Raw genomic sequence first — 26871 nt, 5'->3', positions numbered from 1 at the left:
TATTCAAATGGAGAGCAATGCAGATTCCATTTGTCATGATTTTTCAGGATCTTTGTACAGAGCCCATATTGAATCAATGATTTGGGAAGAGTGATGGAAAAGCCGACGATATCCTTAATATTAATGTTTGGATTACTTTTCCCGTTAGAGACTGGATCTTCTCTCTTTAAAATTGCAAGCTTTTAAATTATGCATGTAGCTAATTACAAGTAAGTGTCCCGATTATAGAAAACACGTTCTTGAATTTGACCACGAAATCTTTAGAAAACTAGTTTCGCAAATACACGATGCGTCTGAGATGCTTGGTTAACTATAAAATGAATACTTGAGAGCCCTTATCCATTTAGGCATAGGACATATGGTTGTTACGTCAAAAAATCAAGTAATTCACTGTTATATTGGTGCATTTCAGTCCGCAAGTAACAAAATGAGTGTACAACGAATATATATATATATATATATATATATATATATATATATATATATATATATATATATATATATATATATATATATATACAGACATATATATATATCCTTTAGGGGAAAATGCGCTTGGTTGAGATGGGGAAGGACATGATTAAGGGGCTAGAAGACTTTGATTCGATTCTTAGTATGGGACTAGTTATAAATATGGACAATGTACGTAAATGTCTTTCTCCGTGTGTGTTGATATAATGACACTAATATATGTGTCAAATGACTGAGTGGAGAGGATACGTCAGTTAACTACTTTTTACACATTATTACATCTGCAACACGAGATGATAAATGTATAATTAATTATGAATCAGGCTGATAACTTAATGTGATTTTTTGTGAATGATTTATGGAAGTAATTTTTTACAAAGGCTATAATTTAACCACAGCTTTTTGTGGCTTTGTAGGATATTCCGAATGTGAGCCGAATCGTTCAACTCCTTCCATTACAACTTATAACTAAGGAGAACGCACTAGAAAGGCGTAAAACTTTGAGGTATTGAATGCTGCAGTAGGTAACAATAGTGTGAAATTCGTAATTAAACGAGAATGCTTCTGCATTTTCCTACAACGGCTTTAGCATATGCGTGGCTTAAAGTACTGTGTTTAAAAAATAAATTCTTTCGAAGAGTCATATGTAAATTAGAATAATGTTTACAACTGTTTCTGCGATTACAGATTGTTTCAAATATTATTTACACAAGTTTGCAAGTTCGTGAACGTTTTGTTTAAAAATTTGATAGACAGTAATTCTTCATCCCAAATGTTTATTATCCTTCACGTAACATCTTCCGACTTCAATGGAAAAGTGTATGTAGAAGATGATTCAAACGATAAGCTTAATAATTTTGATGGCTTTATAAGATGGAAATATACTCAGTGTTGTAACCTTATTCATTATGTCATTGACTGTTTTAAAAAAGTTGTGACTGTAATATTTTCAAAAAGTATCATTTTAAACTACGTTTGAAATGAAACAACTGCTAAACATTTTTTTTGGTTCTATTAAACATAGGATGAATTATAGCGAATATTGTTTTTACTTATCATCGATGATGATGATGATAATGATGATAATAATAATGATAATGTTGGTGATTATTATTATTATTATTATTATTATTATTATTATTATACATTAAATAATATATTACATGATTGACTTGAGGAAATATTATTTAAGGCATCGGTTTCATACTATATTTATCTGGAAGAGTTGTGGTAATTTGTGTCGTTGTTGCTTTTGTTGTTGTAGTAGCTGTTTTAGTTTGTGTCGTTGTTGCTTTTGTTGGTGCAGTAGTAGTTGTAGATGCCGTGGTTGTGGCGACTGACGATGTCTTTTCTTTGGTCGTATTAGTTTCCGTTCTTGGCATCAATTTCGTCGTTATTTCCCGTACTGTTTTAGGTGTCTTTGCTTCATTTGTTGTAATGGCAGTTGACATTTGTCGTGTTTCTTTTATAATTGTCGTCGCCGTTGTGGAAACTCTTATACGCTTTGCTTTCCTTGACGTTTTCGGTATAATTAGGGGCTTCATAGATGTAGTAGCTGGGGTGGAGGATTTGGCAATGCCTAGCTGTTTATTCTTGACGATTGTGAAAACATTCTGCATTGTTGATTCTAATTCCTGTATTGTCCTAGACTCTTTAGCAGCACTTTTAAGTACATCCGATTTATCACTTTCTTCCTTCCTGACTGTTTCTGTTCTTGTTGTCGTCGTGGTACCTGTAAAAGTTTATGTTGTTAGTAGAAACTATTATTTGCAAAAACATTATAAAATTCAAATTATAATCGATAAAAATGAGTGTGATCCTTATTAATGTTACTGATTACTCTTTTTTAAGCACTGAACACATTTTAATCACATGTTGCTGAAAGGTAATATATGCTGTAAATTATTTTGCACTGATATCGAATTTTATATCAGCTGAACTAGTTCAACTATTATTTGATGAAAATATAGACCTTAATATTCTTTGTTGTTTTAAATATCAGATCATATTGAAAACAGTAAAGATACTGTAAGCTTTTATTTAGAGTATAAATATTCCTGATCGAAAATACATCAAAGTTTTGACAAGTAGCGTTACCATCTATAAAAGTTCCAGACATATTGCTAGCCAGTGAAATGTTATACTGCTTCTTGATGTTTGAATCTGAAAAAAATATTAACGAACAATTAATTCTATAACTGCTTTATATATTTTGATGTAATATTTTCGTTATAGCTGACTTAGTAGATTAGGGTCTTAAAGTGAATTTGAACTTTCTTTTATAATGCAAACTTAAGTAAACAGAATGCTTTGATGTAGAAATAACAGCGGTGTGCCTTTTGTTGGTCTTCAAATTAAATGAATTACCACTTAGTGAAGATATTCTAAACCAGTACTTTCAAAATCAATTAATTTATTTTCCCATTCAAAATTAGCTCAAATATTAGATATTTAATACGATAAAAAAAAATCTTACAAAACTAATCTTGTATGATATAGAATAATATGACACAATATGAGGATCTCGATGTTGAAGACATTAGAGAAATAATTACTGAAAGGAGATAATATATTCATTACAAAATCTTGTTGTATATGTGTAATTTCTTGTAACATTAAAATACAATACAATTTCCAGCTGATATACAACGGCTTAAACTTCACGTGCAAAGGCACAATTCGGATACCTCTAGCGAACTGTGGTTTAGCTTCTTCTATTTAACGAATGTGACGCTTGAGAATATTTCTAGGACGACTTTTACCTTTGGGAATGACCAGGTAATGAATCACAAGCCCCGTTGCCAAGGCAACAGCTGCTATGACCATCACACCGAGGACGATTAATCCACGTGTACGTCTTTGTCGCTTCTGGAAGTCCGGTGATCTTAGGAAATGGTCTGAATCGGAATTCAGCCTGACAAGAAAAATGTTTTATAATAAGTCCACCATTATGTATGATAATGATTCGAAATATTGTCATGACATGTGTGACTGAAAGTAAATGCTTTGCAATAATTGATATACCTTCCTCGTATGCGGTCATGGGTATGAATCCCTGCACGCTAATGTTAAATGGTCACGTATCCGGTCATTCGGAACAAAGTATGGGCGGCAGAAGCACAGAAAATTAGTGTTGATAGGGAATATATTTGCTCAAATTTCACAAAGCTAATAATATGTTCCAATTGTGCAGTAGTTTCGAAAAATTAAAACATTCTTTCTGGCAATTTCATTAAAAAAGATGTGTGAAATGTTGCCACAGTGTTGCAATTTTGAGTTTTATTTATCACTGCCCTTCACTGGTTCCATCTATTTTGCAACCCATTTCGGTAACATGGCTATGCTGTCTATGCCAGTCGCGAAAGACCTGATTGAATAATTTTATAGAATACTACTTGTTCTTATTTTTCTAAACAAACACGATAGTTTAGCTATAAACCTTTCGATCAACAAAAAAAACAAACTAGAGCATTTGTATAAGGTAAAAGAAATGTAAATACTTCACAGTTTTATTTTTCATAATTATTCGTGTTAGCTAACATCCGTGGAATATATGGTTTTGTTGATCTTTCTTAACGTTTTAACAGTCAAACTTAAGACAATATTTTTAATAGAGTATTATAGTCTGTAATCATCGTTAAGACTTCACAGTTGTCATCCACGAAAATTCTCAACTTTACAGCCTTGTTTACCTCTTACTTTTCATATACGGTCCATGCTTTACATTAAATGGACAGTTTAGGCGCCGTAAAGGGGGCATGTTCACAAGAACAACGACTAATTACCATTTACCATTATTATCTGTAATATGCATTTTAATCCTTGTCAAACGAGATGAATTAAATTACAAATTGTTTGCTATTACATGTCCGCTGTACGAATCATACTTAGTTAAATATACTTAACAACTTTACATCTTTCATCAGTCCTTTAAATCATGTTTCCATATCAATATGCTAATAGATCAAATGTGTGCTGTTCACATCACTTTATTAGTCTGATAAATCTTGGACCTATTAGTTTAAAAATATATTTGAATCGCAGAAACGACAAAATATCGAAAGATGAGGCAATCCAATTGATGCGGATAAATGTTAAATTACTATGTATTAATTAATTTATATCTTGTTAAATATAGAATATATTCCACATTCATGCATCAAACTGATGTTATTTTGGTGCACTGACCTCGAATCACCCATCTTCTCTTTCTCGGATTCCTTTGTGTCCGAAGTTTTCCGATCACTGTTCTTTCTGTCATCTGGTTGTAAATCAGGACCGTCGTAGTCTGGAACCGTAAGATTGTTTTGATTTAACACACTACCGTTTATTAATATCTGCAAAGAATCAAAGAATAAGTTGCTTCTAATTAGTACCTCATGAGTTAAGTTTGTAATGGTCTTATACGAATTTAATACAGCTATATAAGACTTAGAGCAACCTTACACCAGCCCTACAACATTTTGACAATTATTGCAAATGCCCGTGCATTTTATTGCATATCTCATCATACCCCTTCTCTCCATCTCCCCTTATCGGTACTCACACCACCCCGGCAACTAAACAATGCGTGTTGATGCAAAATGCTTCATACATACATACATACATACATACATACATACATACATACTATCATTTCATCTATGACGTTTGTACCTCTGATAACTTATCTTCTCACATAGACCACATATTTTGAAACAAATAATGTCATCCACTGTTGCAGAATGTAAATCCCCCCCCCCCAAAAAAAAAAAGAAGTTTCGTGAGCACCTTAGCAGATGATGCACGGACGGACGGTATTACAATATTCATTGCTCAAGTGTAGAGATTGCAAGATAAATACGTTTTAGTACTTTAAAGTGTGATATTCTGTTTAAAAAAAGAGCTTTCATTCTGATTTACAATTTGGAGATGATTGATGCTCCTGCGAAATATCCACATTTCCAAGAAATAGCCACAATTCCAAGAAATATCCACAATTCCAAGAAAATATGCGAAATTGTAGAATTTATGTAAAAAGAATCACCATTATTCTCTTTCTGAGGTTGCTGTAAATGGTGTATTACGATTAGGCGATGGAATCAAACACTATCTTGTAAGTCAAGACTTGAGAAAACACACACACCCAATGATTTTATCAGGCGAGGTAAAATTGTAAAACGGCTTAATGTGGCATACTACGGTAATTATTGGACGGTCTTAGTATGTGTACAGAGCTTGTGCATGGTCTTTTCATGTGTACAGGGCTTGTGAATAGTCTTGTTATGTGTGCAGGGCTTGTGAATGTTCTTGTTACATTTACAGCGCTTATAAATGGTATCCTTATGTGTATAGGGCTTATGAATGGTCTTGTTATGTGAAAAGAGCTTATGAATGGTCTTGTTATGTGTACAGGTTTTATGAATGGTTTTATTATGTGTACAGTGCTTATGAATGGTCTTGTTGTGTGTACAGTGTTTATGAATGGTCTTGTTGTGTGTTCAGTGCTTATAAATGTTCATGGTTTGTGTACAGAGCTTATGAATTGTCTTGTTATGTGTACAGGGCTTATAAATGGTCTTGTTATGTGTACAGGGCTTATAAATGATCATGTTATGTGTACAGGGCTTACGCCTGGTCTTGTTATGTGTACAGTGCTTATGAATGGTCTTCTTATATATACATTGCTTATGAATTGTCTTGGTATGTGTACAGTGCTTATGAATGGCCTTGTTATGTGTACAGAACTTATGAACGATCTTGTTATATGTACATGGCTTATGAATGGACTTCTTATATATACATTGCTTATGAATTGTCTTGGTGTGTGTACAGGGCTTATGAACGGTCTTGTTGTGTGTACAGTGATTATGAATGGTCTTGTTATATGTACAGGGCTTATAAATGGCATTGGTATGTGTACAGGGCTTATAAATGGTCTTGTTATGTGTACAGGGCTTATGTATGGTTATGTTATATGTACAGGGCTTAAGCCTGGTCTTCTTATGTGTACAGTGTTTATGAATGGTCTTCTTATGTATACATTGCTTATGAATTGTCTTGGTATGTGTACAGGGCTTATGAACAGTCTAGTTGTGTGTACAGTGCTTATGAATGGTCTTTATGTGTGTTCAGTGCTTATGAATGGTCTTGGTTTGTGTACATAACTTATAAATGGTCTTGTTTTATGCACACGGCTTACGAATGGTCTAGTCATGTGTACAGGGGTTTTGAATGGTTTTGTTATGTGTAAAGTGTTTAAGAATGGTCTTGTTCTGTGTTCAAAGCTTCTGAATGGTCTTGTTTTAAGTTCATATGCTAGGAATGGTCTTGTTATATTACATGGCTTATGAATTGTGTTGTTATGTGTACAGGGCTTACGAATGGATTTGTTATTGGTACAGTGCTTATAAATGGCTCTGTTATATATACAGGGCTTATGAATTCTGTTGTTCTGTGCACAGGGCTTATGAATGGTTTGTTATGTGTACAGTGCTAATGAATGATCTTGTTTTATGTACAGGGCTTATGAATGGTCTTGTTATGTGCACAGGGCTTATAAATGGTCTGGTTATGTGCCCAGGCCTTATGAATGATTTTGTTTTGTTTACAGGACTTATGAATGGTTTTGTTTTGTGTACTGGGCTTTTGAATGGTCTTGTTATGTGTACAGATCATATGAATTGTTTTGTTTTATGTACGGGGCTTATAAATGGTCTTGTTGTGTGTACAGGGCTTAAGAATGGTTTTGTTATGGCTACAGTGCTTATGAATGGTCTTGTTTTGTGTACAAAGCTCGTGAATGGTCTCGTTTTGTGTACATGGCTTATAATTGGTCTTGTTATGTGTACATGGCTTATGAATGGTCTTGTTGTGTTTTCAGGGCTTATGAATGATCTTGCTAAGTGTACAGCGCTTATGAATGGCCGTCAACAGATAATTTTGTCAACACAAAAACATATAAAATTGTGAAGTTATATAGCTGATCCATTTAGTGGCGAGATATTTTGAGTAATTAGGACAAAACGGATGATATGACTATGCAGATGTTGCGTATCAATTCGTAATTCAACAGATTTCGGTTAAAAAAAAATATTTTAAAAACCAAAGCTTGATAATTAGTAGTACTTTCCATTGCTGCTTTCGAATAAGACAATCATCTCGAAATATAATGATCTGGTACGTTTAACAGTACAAAGGAATGTGCGAAAAGCAATGATACTGCACGTAATTAAACGCGTGCATTACTGGAATGTTCGTTCCAATACAATATTGTCTGCTCGATATGTTAGTTATTCTGCTTTCAATATCAGTTGTTATGGCACTCTTTTATTTCCTTTTAATTCTGCATTATTGGACTTACGTAAATAGCCTTGCGTTCCCCTTTTTTTCAATTAAATATGCTTTCACTTTGCGAAGTAAATTTTATTTTATAACGTTTTACTCATTTGCGTGATATAATCCTATTTGTAACAAAATGCCGTTGGCACGGGACTCTCGTGTGGTCTGTGATAAAAATTGCAACACTGGGTCAGTGCAATCTGATATATGTAAAAATTTGGTTCATGCAAAATATGACGGTATCGAGTTTAGTGATTTGAGTGTTATCTCTGTGAATTTGATATACATGTACTTCGTAGGTATTCAGAAGGAGGATGGAGAAAGCTTATTTTTTAAATTGCAAATGTAATGTCCAAACCTTTCTAGAAGTATAAAGAACTAAAATGAATTGTATTTACTAAGCTTCGCCAGAGAAAATATAGGCATATAGGAAAACATAGGTATCGTCACGTATATTATCTTTTCGTATATTTCTAATTAAAGAGTATGCCTGTACTTTTCAAATAGATGCTTTTATAAATCCTTAGAGATTCGTTGAGACTGCAGTTTGTTCCTGGGAATTGTGTGTGGTGATCTACAATGTCCCCTTCGTGTGATATTTGTAATATAAGCTTTAAGTGGAGCAATGTTGATACAGTATTTGTGCGACACGTATACGCTAGCAACTTTACCTGAAGAATAAAAATGTTTCATCTGGCTAATTATGAAAAAAAACCCGTTTCACATTCCATTATTTTAAACATATCTATTTTCAAGAGGTCATGTTTTACAATATTTCGTACATAGATTTTCAGATACCATATTATACTTTAAGTCTGATTTAATATATATATATATATATATATATATATATATATATATATATATATATATATATATGAATACACACATAAGAATATATATTTGAAGAGAAAATATTGTCAGATGTTTAAGTAAGATACTCAAAGAGATGCCAAAGTCATGAATACACACATAAGAATATATATTTGAAGAGAGAATATTGTCAGATATTTAAGTAAGATACTCAAAGAGATGCCAAAGTCGTGAATACACACATAAGAATATATATTTGAAGAGAAAATATTGTCAGATGTTTAAGTAAAATACTCTAAGAGATGCCAAAGTCATGAATACACACATAAGAATATATATTTGAAGAGAGAATATTGTCAAATATTTAAGTAAGATACTCAAAGAGATGCCAACTAAAGACAACTTACCGACAAACTTGGATATTAAAGAATGACATCAGTTTCACCTTTACTTTTGTTGTGCACAATGCTAATTCAACCATGTTGTTTCGAGCACTCCATGTATGTATCTCACGGTTAAGAATTTGTCATTAGTAAATAGGATGAACGTAGTCATTGGTGTTGTTTTTTGTAAATACATTCTATTTCATGATAAACGTTTAAGAAATATCAATGGTATAACCATTTAAATTAGTGTAGGATATAAAGTGATAGTCAAAGAACAATATACCTATATATCTTTCAAGGTGTGCCTGCAAGTGCGTAATGTCAAGACCCTTTAACCACCAATTGTACGGGTCGTGATTTAAAGATATTGGAAAATGTTAGAGTATGACATCGAGGGATAGATAAAAGAACAAGAATTGAAGGCACATTATTGAAATTCAGATGTTAAATACATTTACTACAAAAGCCTAATATTAAACTTGCATAATTTCGAACATTATGCTAGTGAAAGTTTGGCCATTAAGCTAGTGCAACTTCGATCACTAACTTAGTGTAATCTCGACCATTAAACTAGTGTAATCTCGACCATTACACTAGTGTAATCTCGACCAGTAAACTAGTGTAATCTCGACCATTACACTAGTGTAATCTCGACCATTACACTAGTGTAATCTCGGCCATTACACTAGTGTAATCTCGACCATTAAACTAGTATAATCTCGACCATTAAACTAGTATAATCTCGACCAGTAAACTAGTGTAATCTCGACCATTAAACTAGTGTAATCTCGACCATTAAACTAGTGTAATCTCGACCATTAAACTAGTGTAATCTCGACCATTAAACTAGTGTAATCTCGACCATTAAACTAGTGTAATCTCGACCATTAAACTAGTGTAATCTCGACCATTAAACTAGTGTAATCTCGACCATTAAACTAGTGTAATCTCGACCATTAAACTAGTATAATCTCGACCATTAAACTAGTGTAATCTCGACCATTAAACTAGTATAATCTCGACCAGTAAACTAGTGTAATCTCGACCATTAAACTAGTATAATCTCGACCATTAAACTAGTGCAATCTCGACCATTAAACTAGTGTAATCTCGACCATTAAACTAGTATAATCTCGACCAGTAAACTAGTGTAATCTCGACCATTAAACTAGTATAATCTCGACCAGTAAACTAGTGTAATCTCGACCATTAAACTAGTATAATCTCGACCATTAAACTAGTGTAATCTCGACCATTAAACTAGTGTAATCTCGACCATTAAACTAGTGTAATCTCGACCATTAAACTAGTATAATCTCGACCAGTAAACTAGTGTAATCTCGACCATTAAACTAGTATAATCTCGACCAGTAAACTAGTGTAATCTCGACCATTAAACTAGTATAATCTCGACCATTAAACTAGTGTAATCTCGACCATTAAACTAGTGTAATCTCGACCATTAAACTAGTGTAATCTCGACCATTAAACTAGTGTAATCTCGACCATTAAACTAGTGTAATCTCGACCATTAAACTAGTGTAATCTCGACCATTAAACTAGTATAATCTCGACCATTAAACTAGTGTAATCTCGGCCATTACACTAGTGTAATCTCGACCATTACACTAGTGTAATCTCGACCATTACACTAGTGTAATCTCGGCCATTACACTAGTGTAATCTCGACCATTACACTAGTGTAATCTCGACCATTAAACTAGTATAATCTCGACCATTAAACTAGTGTAGTCTCGACCATTAAACTAGTATAATCTCGACCATTAAACTAGTATAATCTCGACCAGTAAACTAGTGTAATCTCGACCATTACACTAGTGTAATCTCGACCATTACACTAGTGTAATCTCGGCCATTAAACTAGTGTAATCTCGGCCATTACACTAGTGTAATCTCGGCCATTACACTAGTGTAATCTCGACCATTACACTAGCGTAATCTCGACCATTAAACTAGTATAATCTCGACCATTAAACTAGTGTAATCTCGACCATTAAACTAGTATAATCTCGACCATTATACTAGTGTAATCTCGACCATTAAACTAGTATAATCTCGACCATTATACTAGTGCAAGTTTGATCATTAAGCTAGTACAACTTCGATCACTAACTTAGTGTAATTTCGACCATTAAGCTAGTGTAGTTTAGACAATTGCGCTAGTGTAATTTCGACTTTTTAAACTAATGTAATTATAAAATCACCGTTACTCTTTTGTAACTTAACCATTAAGCTCCGTCCATTAAGCTAGTGTAACTCTGACCATGAAGCTAGTGCAATTTCGATGATTCATAAAAAATGTAATTTCCACCATTACGCTGGATAACTTCCATTATTAAGCTAGTGTAACTTGACCATTAAGGTAGTGTAATTTTGACCATTAAGCTACTGTAACTTCGAGCATTACGCTAGTGTAAATTCCACATTTATACTGGTGTAACATAGACCATTTTGCTAGTGTAACTTCCACCATTAAACTGGTGTCACTTCAACCGTTACGCTAACATGACTTCTGCCATTAATCTAATGTAAGTTCGTGTGTGTGTCTGTGTGTGTGACTTGGATTTTTAACGTAGTTTTAACGATTTTTCAGTCATATCGCAACGATGTCTGCAGTGTGTCAGTTTAAGGTGATGTCTAGCACTGGGACATTATGTCGCAGACATGTAGCATGATGTCCCTCCCATTCACATTATCCTGACACCAGGCCGACCAGTCCTAACACTAACCTCTTAATGCTGAGCGCCAAGCGAGGCAGATGTTAGTACCATTTTTGTAAGCCTTTGGTATGACTCGGCCGGGGATCGAACCCACGACCTCCCGCATCCGAGGCGGACGCTCTAACCACTAGGCCACCGGAGTGGTTCAGTGTAAGTTCGAGTATTACCGGTAAGCTAGTGTAAAATTCCATAATTAAGCTTGTGTAGCTTTCACCATTAAGTTTGTGCAACTTTCGCCGTAATATTTCAGTAATTCAAATAAATTCCTGTGGTTTTCAGTGATTTCATAAAACCTTAAACGTGCCAGGGATTACGCGAATTTGCTGATCATTTCACATAACCCCTGTTATCACAAATTTAACTATGACATATGCACATATTGTTTTGGCGACACACTTTGAGGTCTTGCTCTCATGTACATGTACTATATCACATATTATCTGATGTAATTTTCATGCAATGGTGTTATAGACAACGCTGTAATTGACAACATTGTAGTTGACAACGGTCTAATTTCAGCATATTATGTGAAACAGAAAGGTGTTTTCTTTCTTTCCTTATCCGATGGAAGCCACATTGACATTTTCCTCGAATTATTGTTCATTTGTCATTTAGATGTAATCTTTTATGTTGACGATTCTTTCGTGTAATTGATGTGAAGTACATATGCAAATAAGGATAACACTCCCGTCTTCTGGATATGAAGTACATATGCAAATAGGGGTCACTCTCGCATCTTCATTGCAGCATGATTTATTTGTCATTGAGAAATGAATGTTTTATGATGATGATAGATTTATTTACAGGTACGGAGTACATATGCAAATAGGCCCATGCTCGCATTGTGTTACACATGATTTATTTGTAATTTATGTATTATTATTTTAATAGCATGATTCATGTAATTGTAAGGTGAAAATATGTATTGTACAATAACGTAATAAAATATAACACGACAAAGCCAAATTTACTTAAGAAAATATTTGTTCAATATACTCTAAAAGAACATTTTTCAAAGTGAATAGAAACATGCCAGCAGGTGTTTGCTGTTGAAAGCAAACTACAACCTGAGGTCAATTCGTGATACAGCTTGATTGAAAAAAAAATCATGTTGCCAAACTGGGTTTTCTCAAAAGTAATTTACAAAGACAACATCTACAGAGAACGTATATCGACAACTTAACCTAAATAAAACATACTACACTACACCTTTAAAACATTATGTCTAGGAGCCGGTATCTCATAACGCAAAATCTGCAAGGCAGGTAAACAACTCGGCAGAGTAGTAGGGAAACAAAAGGGGTTCCACACTCCCCTGATGTAAAGAGCGCTAAGACATGATATATTATTTCCGAACCTTTATCACAAAACTTAACAAAGCCGATAACTGAGGAGGTCTTATTACTACAAAGATAGGTGATATATGGATTTCAGACACGTATCAACTATGCACTCTTTATATCAAGATTAACCATACACTTCCTATTTATGACATTATCAGCTGCTTTCAGAAAAAAATGTAAAAAATTCTAAAGACTGAACAAAATATTTTTGTTTTGTGATCCAATTAGGGCATCATATTTTCGTCTTCGATACCTACTACTTGTATTGTGACAGTTGTATAAACATAACTTATAACTTGAAAGTTTCGATCCATTATCCACGTGGTTAAACGAAGACTCTTGAATATCTTTATAGTCAGTATACGTGGTTCTGTCCGTCAATTTGTTCATCTGTCTTGTCTTCCCTTTTCTTCTTATACGACTTCATGGTACAGAAACATATACAAAATTAGTATTAATTATATATACATAATTATATTTTAGTTTTCTTCCTCTGATTTCTTTTCTAGCTGGGTCAGTATTTGGTGTTGCTGTACATTGGATATTTTCTTAAACAATCCTCAAAAACGGGTGAATTTTGAGGAGTCTAATTATTGAAAGAAACTCGCAATCACTTCTTGTTATAGATATCTTTGGGTATTTGTCTTAAATTTGTAGACTATTTGAATGCTTGGCGTTGATGTACAATGGGGCTTTTGTTTCTTCTGGCAAATTTATTGTCATTGTGAAGTTCAAAGAAAAATATCGATAAAAGAAAGATATTTGTTTTGAGGATTGTACTGATATCTCCTATTTATACATCTAAATTCTGATCCGAGTAGGTGTGTGGTATTGTTGTTTGTGACATTCTGAAAAATTAATTTTAAAAAAATGATGGTATTGAAGTAATATAAGTTAAAGTATGAAACTCACCACCGCTTTTCTAGCCCACGGAGAATTTAACCTTAACCTCTTAACCTAGTAAGTTATATATATATATATATATATATATATATATATATATATATATATATATATATATATATATATATATATATATATATATATATGTTTGTGTGTGTGTGTGCGTCTGTGTGATTTTATTTTTATCGTTATAATGTTTTTCTATTTTTCCGTTTTGTTAAAATTCTGGAAACGGACGTATTCCGATGAACTAGAAATTTAGAAGGAACACATGTCATAATTTCTACAAGCCTAATGCGTTGTGTAGACTGACCTTATCGGATTTAGTAGTTTCCCATCCTCCCATGTTTTATTGTGTATTTCTGGAAACTTTATCAAAAAAGAAATCATTTTGAAAAGTAGAATCTCTGTATAGGGCTTGTGGGATGATTTATTCGCAATATGCCGGATGTGCCAGAGAATGTTTGCGACTGCATATTTGTCTAGCTGAAAGATTCATTTTTGTGGGAAACACAATAATTTAAATCATCAAATTACTGTAAAATTATGAAAAATTAAAAGAATATACAGACAATAATGTATCTTCTTTAAATAAAGCTTTCACACCTGGTGCAAGGATATCTGCAGGTAAGATGCCAGGTCTGGCTTTCAAATTCATAGATTTGACCGATCGGGTAAGATGTCAGCAAAGCCTTCAAATTATTCAGACATAACCGACCAATCAAATGCCTATTCAGATGACTTGTCACCTCCACGATCAGCGATAAAATGACATAGCTAAATTAGTACTTCTTTTTTGTACAGCTATACTTCTCTTTAAAAGAACAGTCAGGTGTAGGTTTATAGTAATTATTACAAGAGAAATTCGAATAAGCTGCGTTGGTAAAACTGTGAACACAAATTTTAGTTTTACTATTTTGTTGTCTAAAACAACAACCATGAACATTGGTGTTGCCAACTAATGTATATGTTAGTATTATAGCATATAGCTGTTTCACCTTTGTATTTCATTTAATTTTTATATTTTTGTGTTAACAAAATATACGTGAAAATAGTGTGCAAATCTGTTTATTACAAACTATCTTCAATGTCCAGTTTTGAATCCCATGCGATGATCCCGATTGGCTACAGTGGTGTTAATATTTTAGCAATGTACTGTTCTTTACATGTCTCAGCGCAACAGTAGTGTTCTTTTTGAGCGAGGTACTGTTCTTTACTTGTCTCGACACAATATAACCTTCAAACGGATGTGAAACACTCCCCTCCCCTACCCCAAAAAATCTTGACAACGATCTTAATGTATGTAGTCGACGAGACACCAAGAGAAAGACAAAAATATTATGGCACATTATAGCGGTTAAGATTCAACATAAACAAACTGACCCTTGCTTGTGCTGTCGATACTATGAATATAATTTTTCCATTTTGATGGAATGTATCAGGTAAATAAAACAAAAACCAGTAGTTGTTGAGTTATTGTAACGCCATGGTAGTTACATTTAACACAATGAGAGATTTAACCCATTATTCATACATTTAACACAGTGTTTAATACATTTTACACAATGGTATATATATTTAACACAAAAGTAGTTACATTTAACACCACGATTCACACATCTAACACAGTGTAAAATACATGCAAACACCATTTTAGGTACATTGAACACAATGATAGATACATTTAACACAATGGTAGATACATTTAACACAAAAGTAGTTACGTTTAACACTGATTCAACGTATAACACAATTATAAATACATTTAACATAATGTTAGGTATATTGAAAGAATGGTAGATTCATTTAACACATCAGTATGTACATTTTACACAATGGTAAGTATATTTAACACAATGATTCAATGGTAGATGGATTTAACACAATGATATATACATTTAGCACAATGTTAAATACATATAACGCAATGACGGACACACAGAATGACAGATATATTTAACAAAACGATGAATACCTTTAACACTATCATAGATAAAATTACACAATAGCATATACCTTTATCACAATGACAGGTACATGAAACACGACTACATCTAAATAGATGTATACATTTAACACAATTATATATTCATTTAACACAGTATTAGATGCATCCGACACAATGTTGGATACATTTAAGACAAACATAAATACATTGGCAACAAAACAGGTCTGCCTTGTACCTATTTGTATCAAATGTATCTACCATTGTTCTGTATCACCTCTTTATTAGATATGCATATCACTCTGATTGCTGATAGGGTGTATCACCTCTTTATAACACCTATATATCACACTGACTGCTGAAAGGGTGTAACACCTCTTTATAACACCTATATATCACACTGACTGCTGAAAGGGTGTAACACCTCTTTATAACACCTGTATATCACACTGACTGCTGATAGGGTGTATCACCTCTTTATAACACCTATATATCACACTGACTGCTGAAAGGGTATAACACCTCTTTATAACACCTATATATCACACTGACTGCTGATAGGATGTATCACCTCTTTATAACACCTGTATATTACACTGACTGCTGATAGGGTGTATCACCTCTTTATAACACCTGTATATCACACTGACTGCTGATAGGGTGTAACACCTCTTTATAACACCTGTATATCACACTGTCTGATGATAGGATGTATCACCTGTTTATAACACCTGTACATCGCATTGAATGCTGATAGTGTATATCACCTACCCACAATTCCTATATACCAAACTGACTACAGATATTATGTATTAACTATATAATTTAGAAATGTGTTGATACTATTATAAATCCATTCAACAAGAAACCAAAATGTTGGTCTTCAGAAAAGGAGACGACAAGAGATATCACTTTTCTCAGCCGTACGGTCTGAGAGACTTTAAAATCTGTAAATTTTAGAATGGTATTTAACTTGACAACGTTTCATATACATTGAAATCTTTGTTGTAAACACAGGAAAATCTGTGAACTTATAATTGAATCAACAAAACATAGAAGCAAATTAATTAAATGTATGGCTTAATGCAAACTTTATATATTTTTGATGCTGATAAATCACCTTTATGATTCTCATTTTCTGACAATATTCAATATCTTTCTTTTTGTATCACACTTTGTACTGAGAGTGAAATGAAGCCAAAATGGATTGAGTCACATAAAGAATAAGAAATGTTTTTCCTTTATATTAATCAATAACTCATAATCCATTCACAGTATATTAACTGCGTAACACATACAGTACGAGAGTATTTATCAGTCTTACTTATATTTTGAAAATTGCCAATGCGGTAACAAAAGGATTATATTTTTGCATTTTGCGTCTGGGAATCATGTATGGTCTTTTCTTTTGCCTTTAGGTCATCATTATAATCCAAGAAAACTGATCGCATTTCATCTTAAGGGTACACTAATGTAATAAATTGTATCATACCTGACACTAATTCAAAACTGACTAAGATGATTATGATTGTCTTTAACTGATAAAGTGATGTGATGAAAAAGTAGCATACACACATCAATCGTTTTAAATGATACAGTGATGTAGTAAAAGAACATGGCTGCACACATCTAGCGTCTTTAAGAGATATAGTTGTCTGGTAAAAGAACATGGCTGCACACATCTAGCGTCTTTAAGAGATATAGTTGTCTGGTAAAAGAACATGGCTACACACATCTAGCGTCTTTAAGAGATATAGTTGTCTGGTAAAAGAACATGGCTACACACATCAAGCATTTTTAAATGATACAGTGGTGTTGTCAAAGAACATGGCTACACACATCTAGCGTCTTTAAGAGATATAGTTGTCTGGTAAAAGAACATGGCTGCACACATCTAGCGTCTTTAAGAGATATAGTTGTCTGGTAAAAGAACATGGCTACACACATCTAGCGTCTTTAAGAGATATAGTTGTCTGGTAAAAGAACATGGCTACACACATCTAGCGTCTTTAAGAGATGTAGTTGTCTGGTAAAAGAACATGGCTACACACATCAAGCATTTTTAAATGATACAGTGGTGTTGTCAAAGAACATGGCTACACACATCTAGCGTCTTTAAGAGATATAGTTGTCTGGTAAAAGAACATGGCTGCACACATCTAGCGTCTTTAAGAGATATAGTTGTCTGGTAAAAGAACATGGCTACACACATCTAGCGTCTTTAAGAGATATAGTTGTCTGGTAAAAGAACATGGCTACACACATCAAGCATTTTTAAATGATACAGTGGTGTTGTCAAAGAACATGGCTACACGCATCAAGCTTCCTTAAATGATACAGCGATGTGGTAAGAAACACACAAGAAGCCGACACAAATTAAGAGCAGTTAACACACCGGAGAGTCGTCATGAATGCATGCGGTGTTGTCCTCTGAACAGTCGTAATACATAAATGCATTGTTTTCTTCGGAACAAAGACATTTTGTAGAATTTTATTAACTTCTCAAGCACGAATTCAATTGTATAACGTACGTACGATAATCAACCGATTCAGGTCAGTATTTAAATGGCTTAAGTACGCACTGTAATTAGCCGATTATGGTAATTATTGAAATATATAAAGTACGTACGATAATCAAACAATTCAGATAAATATGTAATATTTATTAGTTAAAGGGATTTATTTTAATCACGCTGAAGACTTACGTGTGATCTTATTTCTACAATTATGTTCACACTCTATGAAAACTACGCTTCAGCTGTCAGACACCTACCACGATGTCAATACTGTATGGGAAAATAGGAATACCTTTGGTTTTTCCGAAGCCGGCTTGTACGATAATCAAACAATTCAGATCAATATGTAATATTTATTAGTTAAAGGGATTTATTTTAATCACGCTGAAGACTTACGTGTGATCTTATTTCTACAATTATGTTCATACTCTATGAAAACTAAGCTGCACCTGCCAGACACCTACCATGATGTCAATACTGTATGGGAAAATAGGAATACCTTTGGTTTTACCATAGCCGGCTAGCAAATTACCATTATGAATTCAGTACACTGAAAACGAAAAGTCGGTACAAATATTGCGCATGTCTATACAGTTACCTAATCAGCTGTAATCAGCACGGCTATTTTTAAAAAAAGATAATAAAACCGTCAAAGAGAGAAGTTAACTTTGCTTTATCCGTCTGATCGGTTTCTTTAGCTAAACATCCTATAGCTGTAACGATGCAGCAACACATATCCGTTATATCGATGCTTTATTATGGCGATATGACATATCATATCGCTACATCCGTATCGTGACATGAATGATACAATATGAAACTTTAGTGTAATTATGTAAGTTTCATAACGTTTGACACCGACAAGGTAAAGAGATTATGGGATTAGCACACGTATTGTATTTTCTTGCCATATTTTTCTCTTTTTTTTTCTCAAATTTTTCGTAGAATGGTTACTATTGGCTAACAATTTAGTATCTGAAAATTTGTTCAAATACTTTGAGAGCAATGGATAATTTATGATTTAAATGTCAATCTCGTCATAGATTATTTATATAGAAAGGGCACAAAGTACTCATCGTGGTATATATCATACTGGGATAATGGGGTGAAGTGATTGGCGATATACGGCCTCTTGTTAGCGGATATGAAAAACTTAAATGCAGACTGGTTCTATGTCATTGCAATCTAAAGACACACCTAGATCATTTGTACCTTGATTGCAGAATCTGGATGTCAAAAGAAAAGATTAATTCCCAGATGCCATAACTGACAGTTTTATAATAATTCTAAATTGATTTAATAATTGATGGAAAGAAACAGTTTCAAGCATGCATTAATGGGTACTTTTTTGTTGCAATTTCCGTACTAGAGAGAAATGTATTTGCAGCTGAGCAGCAGAGAGGGTGAACAGACCACTTAAGGGAGTGGTCACCCTTGTGTTTTACCAAAAAAAATAGTGACCACTCATAGAGGTCAATTACCACGTCTACGATTATTGTTTGTCCCAAACAGAATTGTAGACAAACCCTCTCTGCTGCTATCAGTCTTGGGAATCATCATCTGAATCATGGGAATCTTCATCTGAATCATGGGAATTTGTTCTATGTTTCAAGTAATATTCAAGTTCTGATGGTGGTTTTTCTATTTTTGGATTTATGTTCTTTCTTTTTCTGTAATAGTTCATCAAACTTCTGTATCGATCTCCACCGCAATTTTTACAAATCTGATATAATCCTCTAACGCCGTTGTTACATCCAACACAACTTCGTGGACCAGCATGAAGGTTTTTCTTTATAAGATAATTATGTTTCTTGCAATATTCTCCACGGCATTTTTTATTACAATTGTTAGTGGTTCCTTGACGCAGCCACGCACAGTTGTTCATTATATTAATGATATCTGCTTAATTAAATTTAATTTTATCATCACCCCTGTTATCCAAATATTTTATCAAGACCCACACGATATCTTGTTCTTGGATCATGTAAATTTATTGTTATAAATCCATGCGGAGTAGCTTGCACTCGTGAGAAGAAATTTTTGAATTTAATTATATCCATGTCACCACCACACCAAGTTTGATGAATATTTCTAAGTGTGTGTGTGTCTACGCCATTAAACACAACTAAAATGTTGCAGTTGTCTCTGATCACCTTCGGAATTTGTGTATATCGTTGAGTAACATAGATCACGTCTGTATTTTTATGTCTACCTCGGGAAAATATTCTGGCTGGATTTGATTGTTTATCTAGCATCACATCGTCGTATACAACTAAATTATTAATAAATCCGCCTATGGAATCTACGGATGGTGCTTCATTAATATCGGTTATAAACTCTATAACATCATTATCCTCATCCAGTAATCGCGCGTTTTCATTGAAATCTTTAAGTACATCATAACATCGCTGATCATCAACGGATGGTGCTACTAAATATAATTTATCCCATTTCAACCATCTCATTATCAGATTAAGTAATACTTGCGTCTTACCCGATCCAGATGGTCCTATGATAATCATTCTGATGGAGTTCGGTAGCGCAGGATGGTGTTTAACTGGCTCTCGCTGCCGAGTTGCTCAGAAATCAATTATATCCATATATATTATAACATGAATCTATATTGTTTACGCTGTAAAGTTAAAACTCCAACCACTGATTTAGCTACGGTTATAACAAAAAATAAAAAAATAGCGTACGGTGGAAAATGTTCTGTATGCGGTAGAAAGAAATTTTCGTTTTTACCTAATAGGCGCGGTGGTGATATTGCTAATTTGATGTCAAAGTTTCCAGGTGCTCCATGGGCTAAATACAGTGGAGAAAAACATCTACCAGGATATAATTATTGCGGTCCTGGTACTCGACTCGATATCAGGCTCGATAATCAGGATCAACCAAAACCAGGCGAGGAACCAATAAACGCTATTGATCGAGCTTGTCATGCTCATGATGTAGCTTATAAAAGTCAAAATCTACAACATAGGCATATTGCAGATGTGAAATTAATTCATGCATTAAATTCTGTAAAAAATAAAAATATTAGAGAATCATTAGCTAATTGGTTAGTAAGATCCTCGATGAAAGGTAAATTAGCGCTAGGGGCTGGTAATTAATAATGGAATTAATTTATTATTCACCAGTTGGATACTGGAGAGGCAAAGCAGCAATTGGTAAACTCGCTGATGCAGCAGCGGTTAAACATTCTACTGCTAAAGCGTGGTTATCCAAACAAGCAATATGGCAAATTTATCTACCACGTCCTAAACAAATTCAGTACGCGTATTTCGATGTCAGTGTTCCTAATGAAGTTCATCAAGCTGATATTCTGTTTTTACCGCATGATACTGTGCGTGGAAAAACGTACAAATACGCGTTAACCGTAGTTGATGTTGCAAGTAGATATAAAGAAGCAGAGCCGCTATCAGCAAAAACATCATCTGAAGTAGCCGATGCGTTTGAACGAATTTATCAACGAGGACTCGGACCACAAGGTGGTCTGCGATGGCCACAGCTACTACAGGTTGATCCTGGTAAGGAATTTCTCGGTCCAGTATCATCGCTGATGAAACGACATAATACCAAAATACAACGAGGTCATACTGCAATTCATCGTGATCAAGCAATTGTTGAGCGATTTAATCGAACACTTGCTGAGCGGTTATTTGGATATCAATACGCGAGGGAATTTATTCAGGATAAAAGATCTCGCGAATGGGTGGCAAGATTACCAAGCGTGATAGCTGCATTAAATAATGAAATCACACGAACAACCAACATGAAACCCATTAATGCAATTACAAAAATAAATATACCAACACAACGAAAAGATGTTGGAAAACAAAAAATATTAGGTGATGTCACAGTCAGATATTTATATGAGCCTGGTGAACTTGAAGGTGGTAAACGAAGAGCGACTGATCCTATTTGGAGTGTTACCACACACAAAATATCTACCGTGACAAGATCCACTGGGAGAAACGCAGGCGTTTCCAGACCTGCAATCTACAGACTAGATTCGGCCGCTCCTCAACGTGGATTTACACGTGAACAACTACAAATAATTCCCGCGGATACACAACTACCACCAAAATCACTTCAGTGATTTCGATCACTTAACTAGCACTGGCACCCCGACGTCGATTACACTCAAGACAGGTCAACATGGTATTTTCTCGTGTATGACCGCGACTATTATCTTTTCTATCTACGGTGAATTGTCTTGAATCATTACTCGAATATCGCCATAACATTATACAATTACAACTTGCGCAATGATTGTTCTGCTGCTGTTTTAACTCAATAATAAATTCAACATCAAGATCAAAGTCGTGTTTATTTTTTTTATCAGATTGTTTGTATCCGATTAATTTTTTTCTTATTATATCATCATCGATGATGTTAAATTTATCAACGATTTCAGGAATTATGATTCTACGTAATTGAGATATATTTCTGACCCTCGATACCGCTAAATAAACTAAATTTGACCACTCGATGCGATCGTCTACAATCCAGACTCGTGTGTCAGAAATAGTTAATCCCTGAGACGAGTGGATTGTCATAGCGTATCCCAACACCCATGGAGATTTGTCAGCGTGTATTGAATCTTCGACCACACCGATATCAACGGCGACAATATCATTTAATACGAGATTCTGTTTCCTTGACTCTGTCAAGGGTCCTGGAATATCAACATTAATATTCTGTTTTCGTGTATCTGATGGTCTATAACACAACGGTACGGGTAATTCTGAGTATTTTTCTTTATGTAATTGAAATAACTGCTGTTGTAAAGCGTCTCTGATTATTTTTCTACTTGCTACGATCAAATCGGTGGGTCTCCATAATTTTAAAAAATCATTCATTGAGGTCTCTGAGATCACTCCACGTATTATTTCACACTGAATTTTGTTTGATTGTAATCTGATTAATTTTTTAAATTCCTTCAAATTTGCATCAAGAGCTCTATGATCATCATCTATTTCTTCGTAATAATCAACGAAATTTTTTAACCAATCATGTGGAGATGGTCCAACAAAAGGCGGCGGTTGACCATGATCGCCACACATTATTATGGCGGTATTTTTCGTCAACAACCAATCAAGAAACGTTTTTAATGTATCCAATGAGACCGTACATATCTCGTCCCAAATAATTATTTTAGGTATATATTTTTCTCCCATCCGTTCAGGAGTCCATGTATCTCCGCGCCACCGAAAGAAACTATGATACGTACACGATTGTACTTGCCGCTGTTTCATCTCACGTGCAAGTCTATGTGTGGGTGTCAGCACGATTATATCTGAATTTCTAAAAACATTAATCGTTCGAGTTGTTTTGCCGCATCCACCAGGTCCATTGAGATATACTGTCTTATATCTGGTTATTGGATCACTCAACGATGGTGCTTTCGACATTTCTGATATTTTATTACCCTTACGATAAAAATCTCTCATTGGAACATCTGCTGATTCTGCATAATTGTGTAATAGTTCCTTTTTTATTCTCCACGAACCCCATCGTTCATCATTACTTGTAAATTTCATAACAGGTTCTAAATATTTACTTGAAATATAAAACGAATCAGTTGCGACTCTGACTGCGGTCTCAGGAAATCTATTAATCATCGATAATAAATTTATAGAAACATAAGCCAACATGGAAGATCTTAGATGAGTATATTGCGGGGAGACGTCATTTATGTAACTAACGATCGTACCCAATTTTGTTCCGTCGGATAAATAAACACTTTCTCGATTTACAAATATATTTTTCGCCGTTGTGTCAGCGATTATAAAATCGTACTCGGCATCATCTAGAATTAATCGTGCGTGATGTCTTTTATAATCATATGCACCACCTTGAGTAAATTTACCTATAATTTTTCTACCGAGATCTTTTGCGGTTTTGAGTTTATTAGGAATATCATCTTCGGAAACATCAGGATATTTTTCCTTAAACTCGCTAATAACTTCAGAATCTGACATGGGCAACCAAACTTTGGTCTGTGCATGATATGATATAATTGCCTCACTGACCACCAACGATGTCAGTATCATACAATCTAGCATATATCGTAACAAAACTATAGGTGCCCAACGTTTTTCACAAAAATGTCTACCAAACCAAACATAACAAATCTTGTGAAGATTTTCGTTAAACTCGAATGATTCAATACAGGCGAATCCAGTCAGATCAAAATCAGGTAATGGTCCATTAATTGCCACTCGAGTCATCTCGTTTGTTGGGTGACCAAATCTTTCAAAGTACACAGAACAATCTCCGTATCCCAGAAAACTTCCTGGATAACATGCAACCATATCAACCGAAATAACATCATTGTAATTGTATTTGGTATTCCATAATCCGCCATGTCCATATTCGACGCAACTTGCGCGTACGTCCTCGAGTAAATCAAATCGTGTTGGTTTCCATGAATTTCTTTCTCTAGCGAAATGAGCCGCAACAGATGGAACGGTAAAACAATTAGTTAGTAATTTGTCAGTATTTTCCGCGTGCTTGCACTGTAAAAACGTCGCGAGATTTTTCATCTCGTCATGGAGGGATTCTGTGCGATATATTTCACCGTTTGGTTTGACAAACTGATCAAATTCACCTTCTTCATTACTTTTAAATAACCATACCGATACAGGATCGGTTTTACTTATTTCTTTAATAAAATCAAACATGCCTCCATCAGAATTATCTGTGGGGTAAAATCTAACAGTCCGATCACGTGGAAATATTGTTACTGCGTTAGTCCATGCGTGCGCGTTATGATCAATAATATTTATTGGAGCTCCTTTCGATTTATATTTCGATTGGTACAGAATTTCTCCCGTTATCGTCGCTACGGTTATTGGAAATTTTAATATTTTTCCTAACTCAGCAACATCTTTTATTGTAGCACCGGTATCCTTAACTGAATCAGCCCACGAGTTTATTTTCTCACGCCTTAAATCAGTTAATCCATTTCCACGCATCGCGTTTGTAAAGTGTTCTATTACTCGCTCGGCTACACAATTTAACCTTGAAAATTTCATCGGCGCTAGTTTATCAACGTTGGGTTTTTTATTTATCTCATAAATTAAATAAATAACCGCTGTTACAGGATACGCTCGCTCATAATACGATTTGTCAATACCCGTCAGTAGACCCGGTCTGGAATTTTTACTTAATATGACAGTTTTATTATTGCCAAGGACAGGATCATATTTGTCACGGATAATCCAACTACCTGTTTCTGTTAATACAATAAATTTTACTCTGAAGAAATATTTTTGATTGCCCTCGTATTCAGCGATGTAGTTAATGATAGTTGCCGCTCGCTTGTCGTTCATTGTGGCGTCCGTGACTTTGTCGACACTGACTTTGTCAGCTTTCTTGACTCCGTCAAGGCGTATGATCTTGAACGTTGACCATGTATGAGATGCACCATCCGTGTAAAATTCTTTCTTGGCGTCGTGAATTTTCGAGATCAGACTTTTATTTTTCGGATCAACCAAATCTCGCACTGGCAAGTCAGAAGATAATCTGTCAAGGTTGAATTTATATTTAACAGGCCTAGTTTGGGATAATCTCTCAAACTCGTTCATATAATTAAAACAAATATTTAAAATAAAAAATATTTTATATATATATATATATATATATATATATATATATATATATATATATATATATATATATATATATATATATATATATATATATATATATATATATATATATATACAATGTCTCAATGCAGATGGTTGATGATCGGCTCAGTAAATCGATGCAACAAATCCTGCAGAAAGGAATTTTGTTGGATGCACTCACAAAACATACGACGAGGAAGTCTAGGACCAATACCATGTCTGCGGTGTGGTATTGGAGTGCGAGGAAAAACAGAATTATGTGGAAAGTGCGGCGAAAAACGGTTCAGAGAACTTAAAAGATATTATGACAAAAAAAATAATAGCGGTGAAAACGCTATAAAATCCGTGGAGGATTATATATCAAGATTTCAGACAAACAATGATTTAAACAAATAATATTATTATAATGGAGCAAAATATATTTATCCCACATCCTGTCATAACAAACTATGAATCAAATATTAATGGTATCATCAGACACTGCAAGTTGAAGAGACAAGTTGGCGTTGTTTCTAATACTGGCTATCTTAGATTTACAGTTGGAAAGAAAAGATATCATTGTCATCGTTTCACATACGAGTGTTTCAACGGAGTGATCAAAGACGGTCTTGTTATTGATCATATTGACGGGGATCCTCAAAATAACTCCCTACACAACCTTCGAGTTGTCACACGAAGCGTGAACTCTGCATGTGGTAATACAGGAAGATGTAAGACAGTTTCTAGAAGGGCGGTAATTTCCACAAACACAGAAACTGGCGAAAAAGTTATATTTCGTTCAATGTGTTCAGCT

At 34.2% G+C, this 26871-nt stretch overlaps 1 protein-coding gene across 2 annotated transcripts in view; it reads right to left on the bottom strand.

Moving 5' to 3' along the window:
- LOC149799946 (uncharacterized) overlaps window positions 1–26871 on the bottom strand; it is a 47787-nt gene that overhangs the window by 8847 nt on the left and 12069 nt on the right. For both annotated transcript variants that reach the window (XM_089959417.1, XM_089959418.1), the window contains exons 2-5: window positions 4660–4808; window positions 3234–3385; window positions 2569–2634; window positions 1679–2203 (exon numbers count right to left, since the gene is read on the bottom strand). In XM_089959417.1, the coding sequence (XP_089815543.1) occupies window positions 1679–2203; window positions 2569–2634; window positions 3234–3385; window positions 4660–4808 (892 nt within the window). The remainder of the gene's footprint in view (window positions 1–1678; window positions 2204–2568; window positions 2635–3233; window positions 3386–4659; window positions 4809–26871) is intronic.

The sequence above is a fragment of the Sinohyriopsis cumingii genome, chromosome 5 (assembly GCF_028554795.1).
Source record: "Sinohyriopsis cumingii isolate HCF-2022 chromosome 5, ASM2855479v2, whole genome shotgun sequence".
Classification (NCBI taxonomy): domain Eukaryota; kingdom Metazoa; phylum Mollusca; class Bivalvia; order Unionida; family Unionidae; genus Sinohyriopsis; species Sinohyriopsis cumingii.
This window is presented reverse-complemented; position numbering and strand designations above follow the sequence as displayed.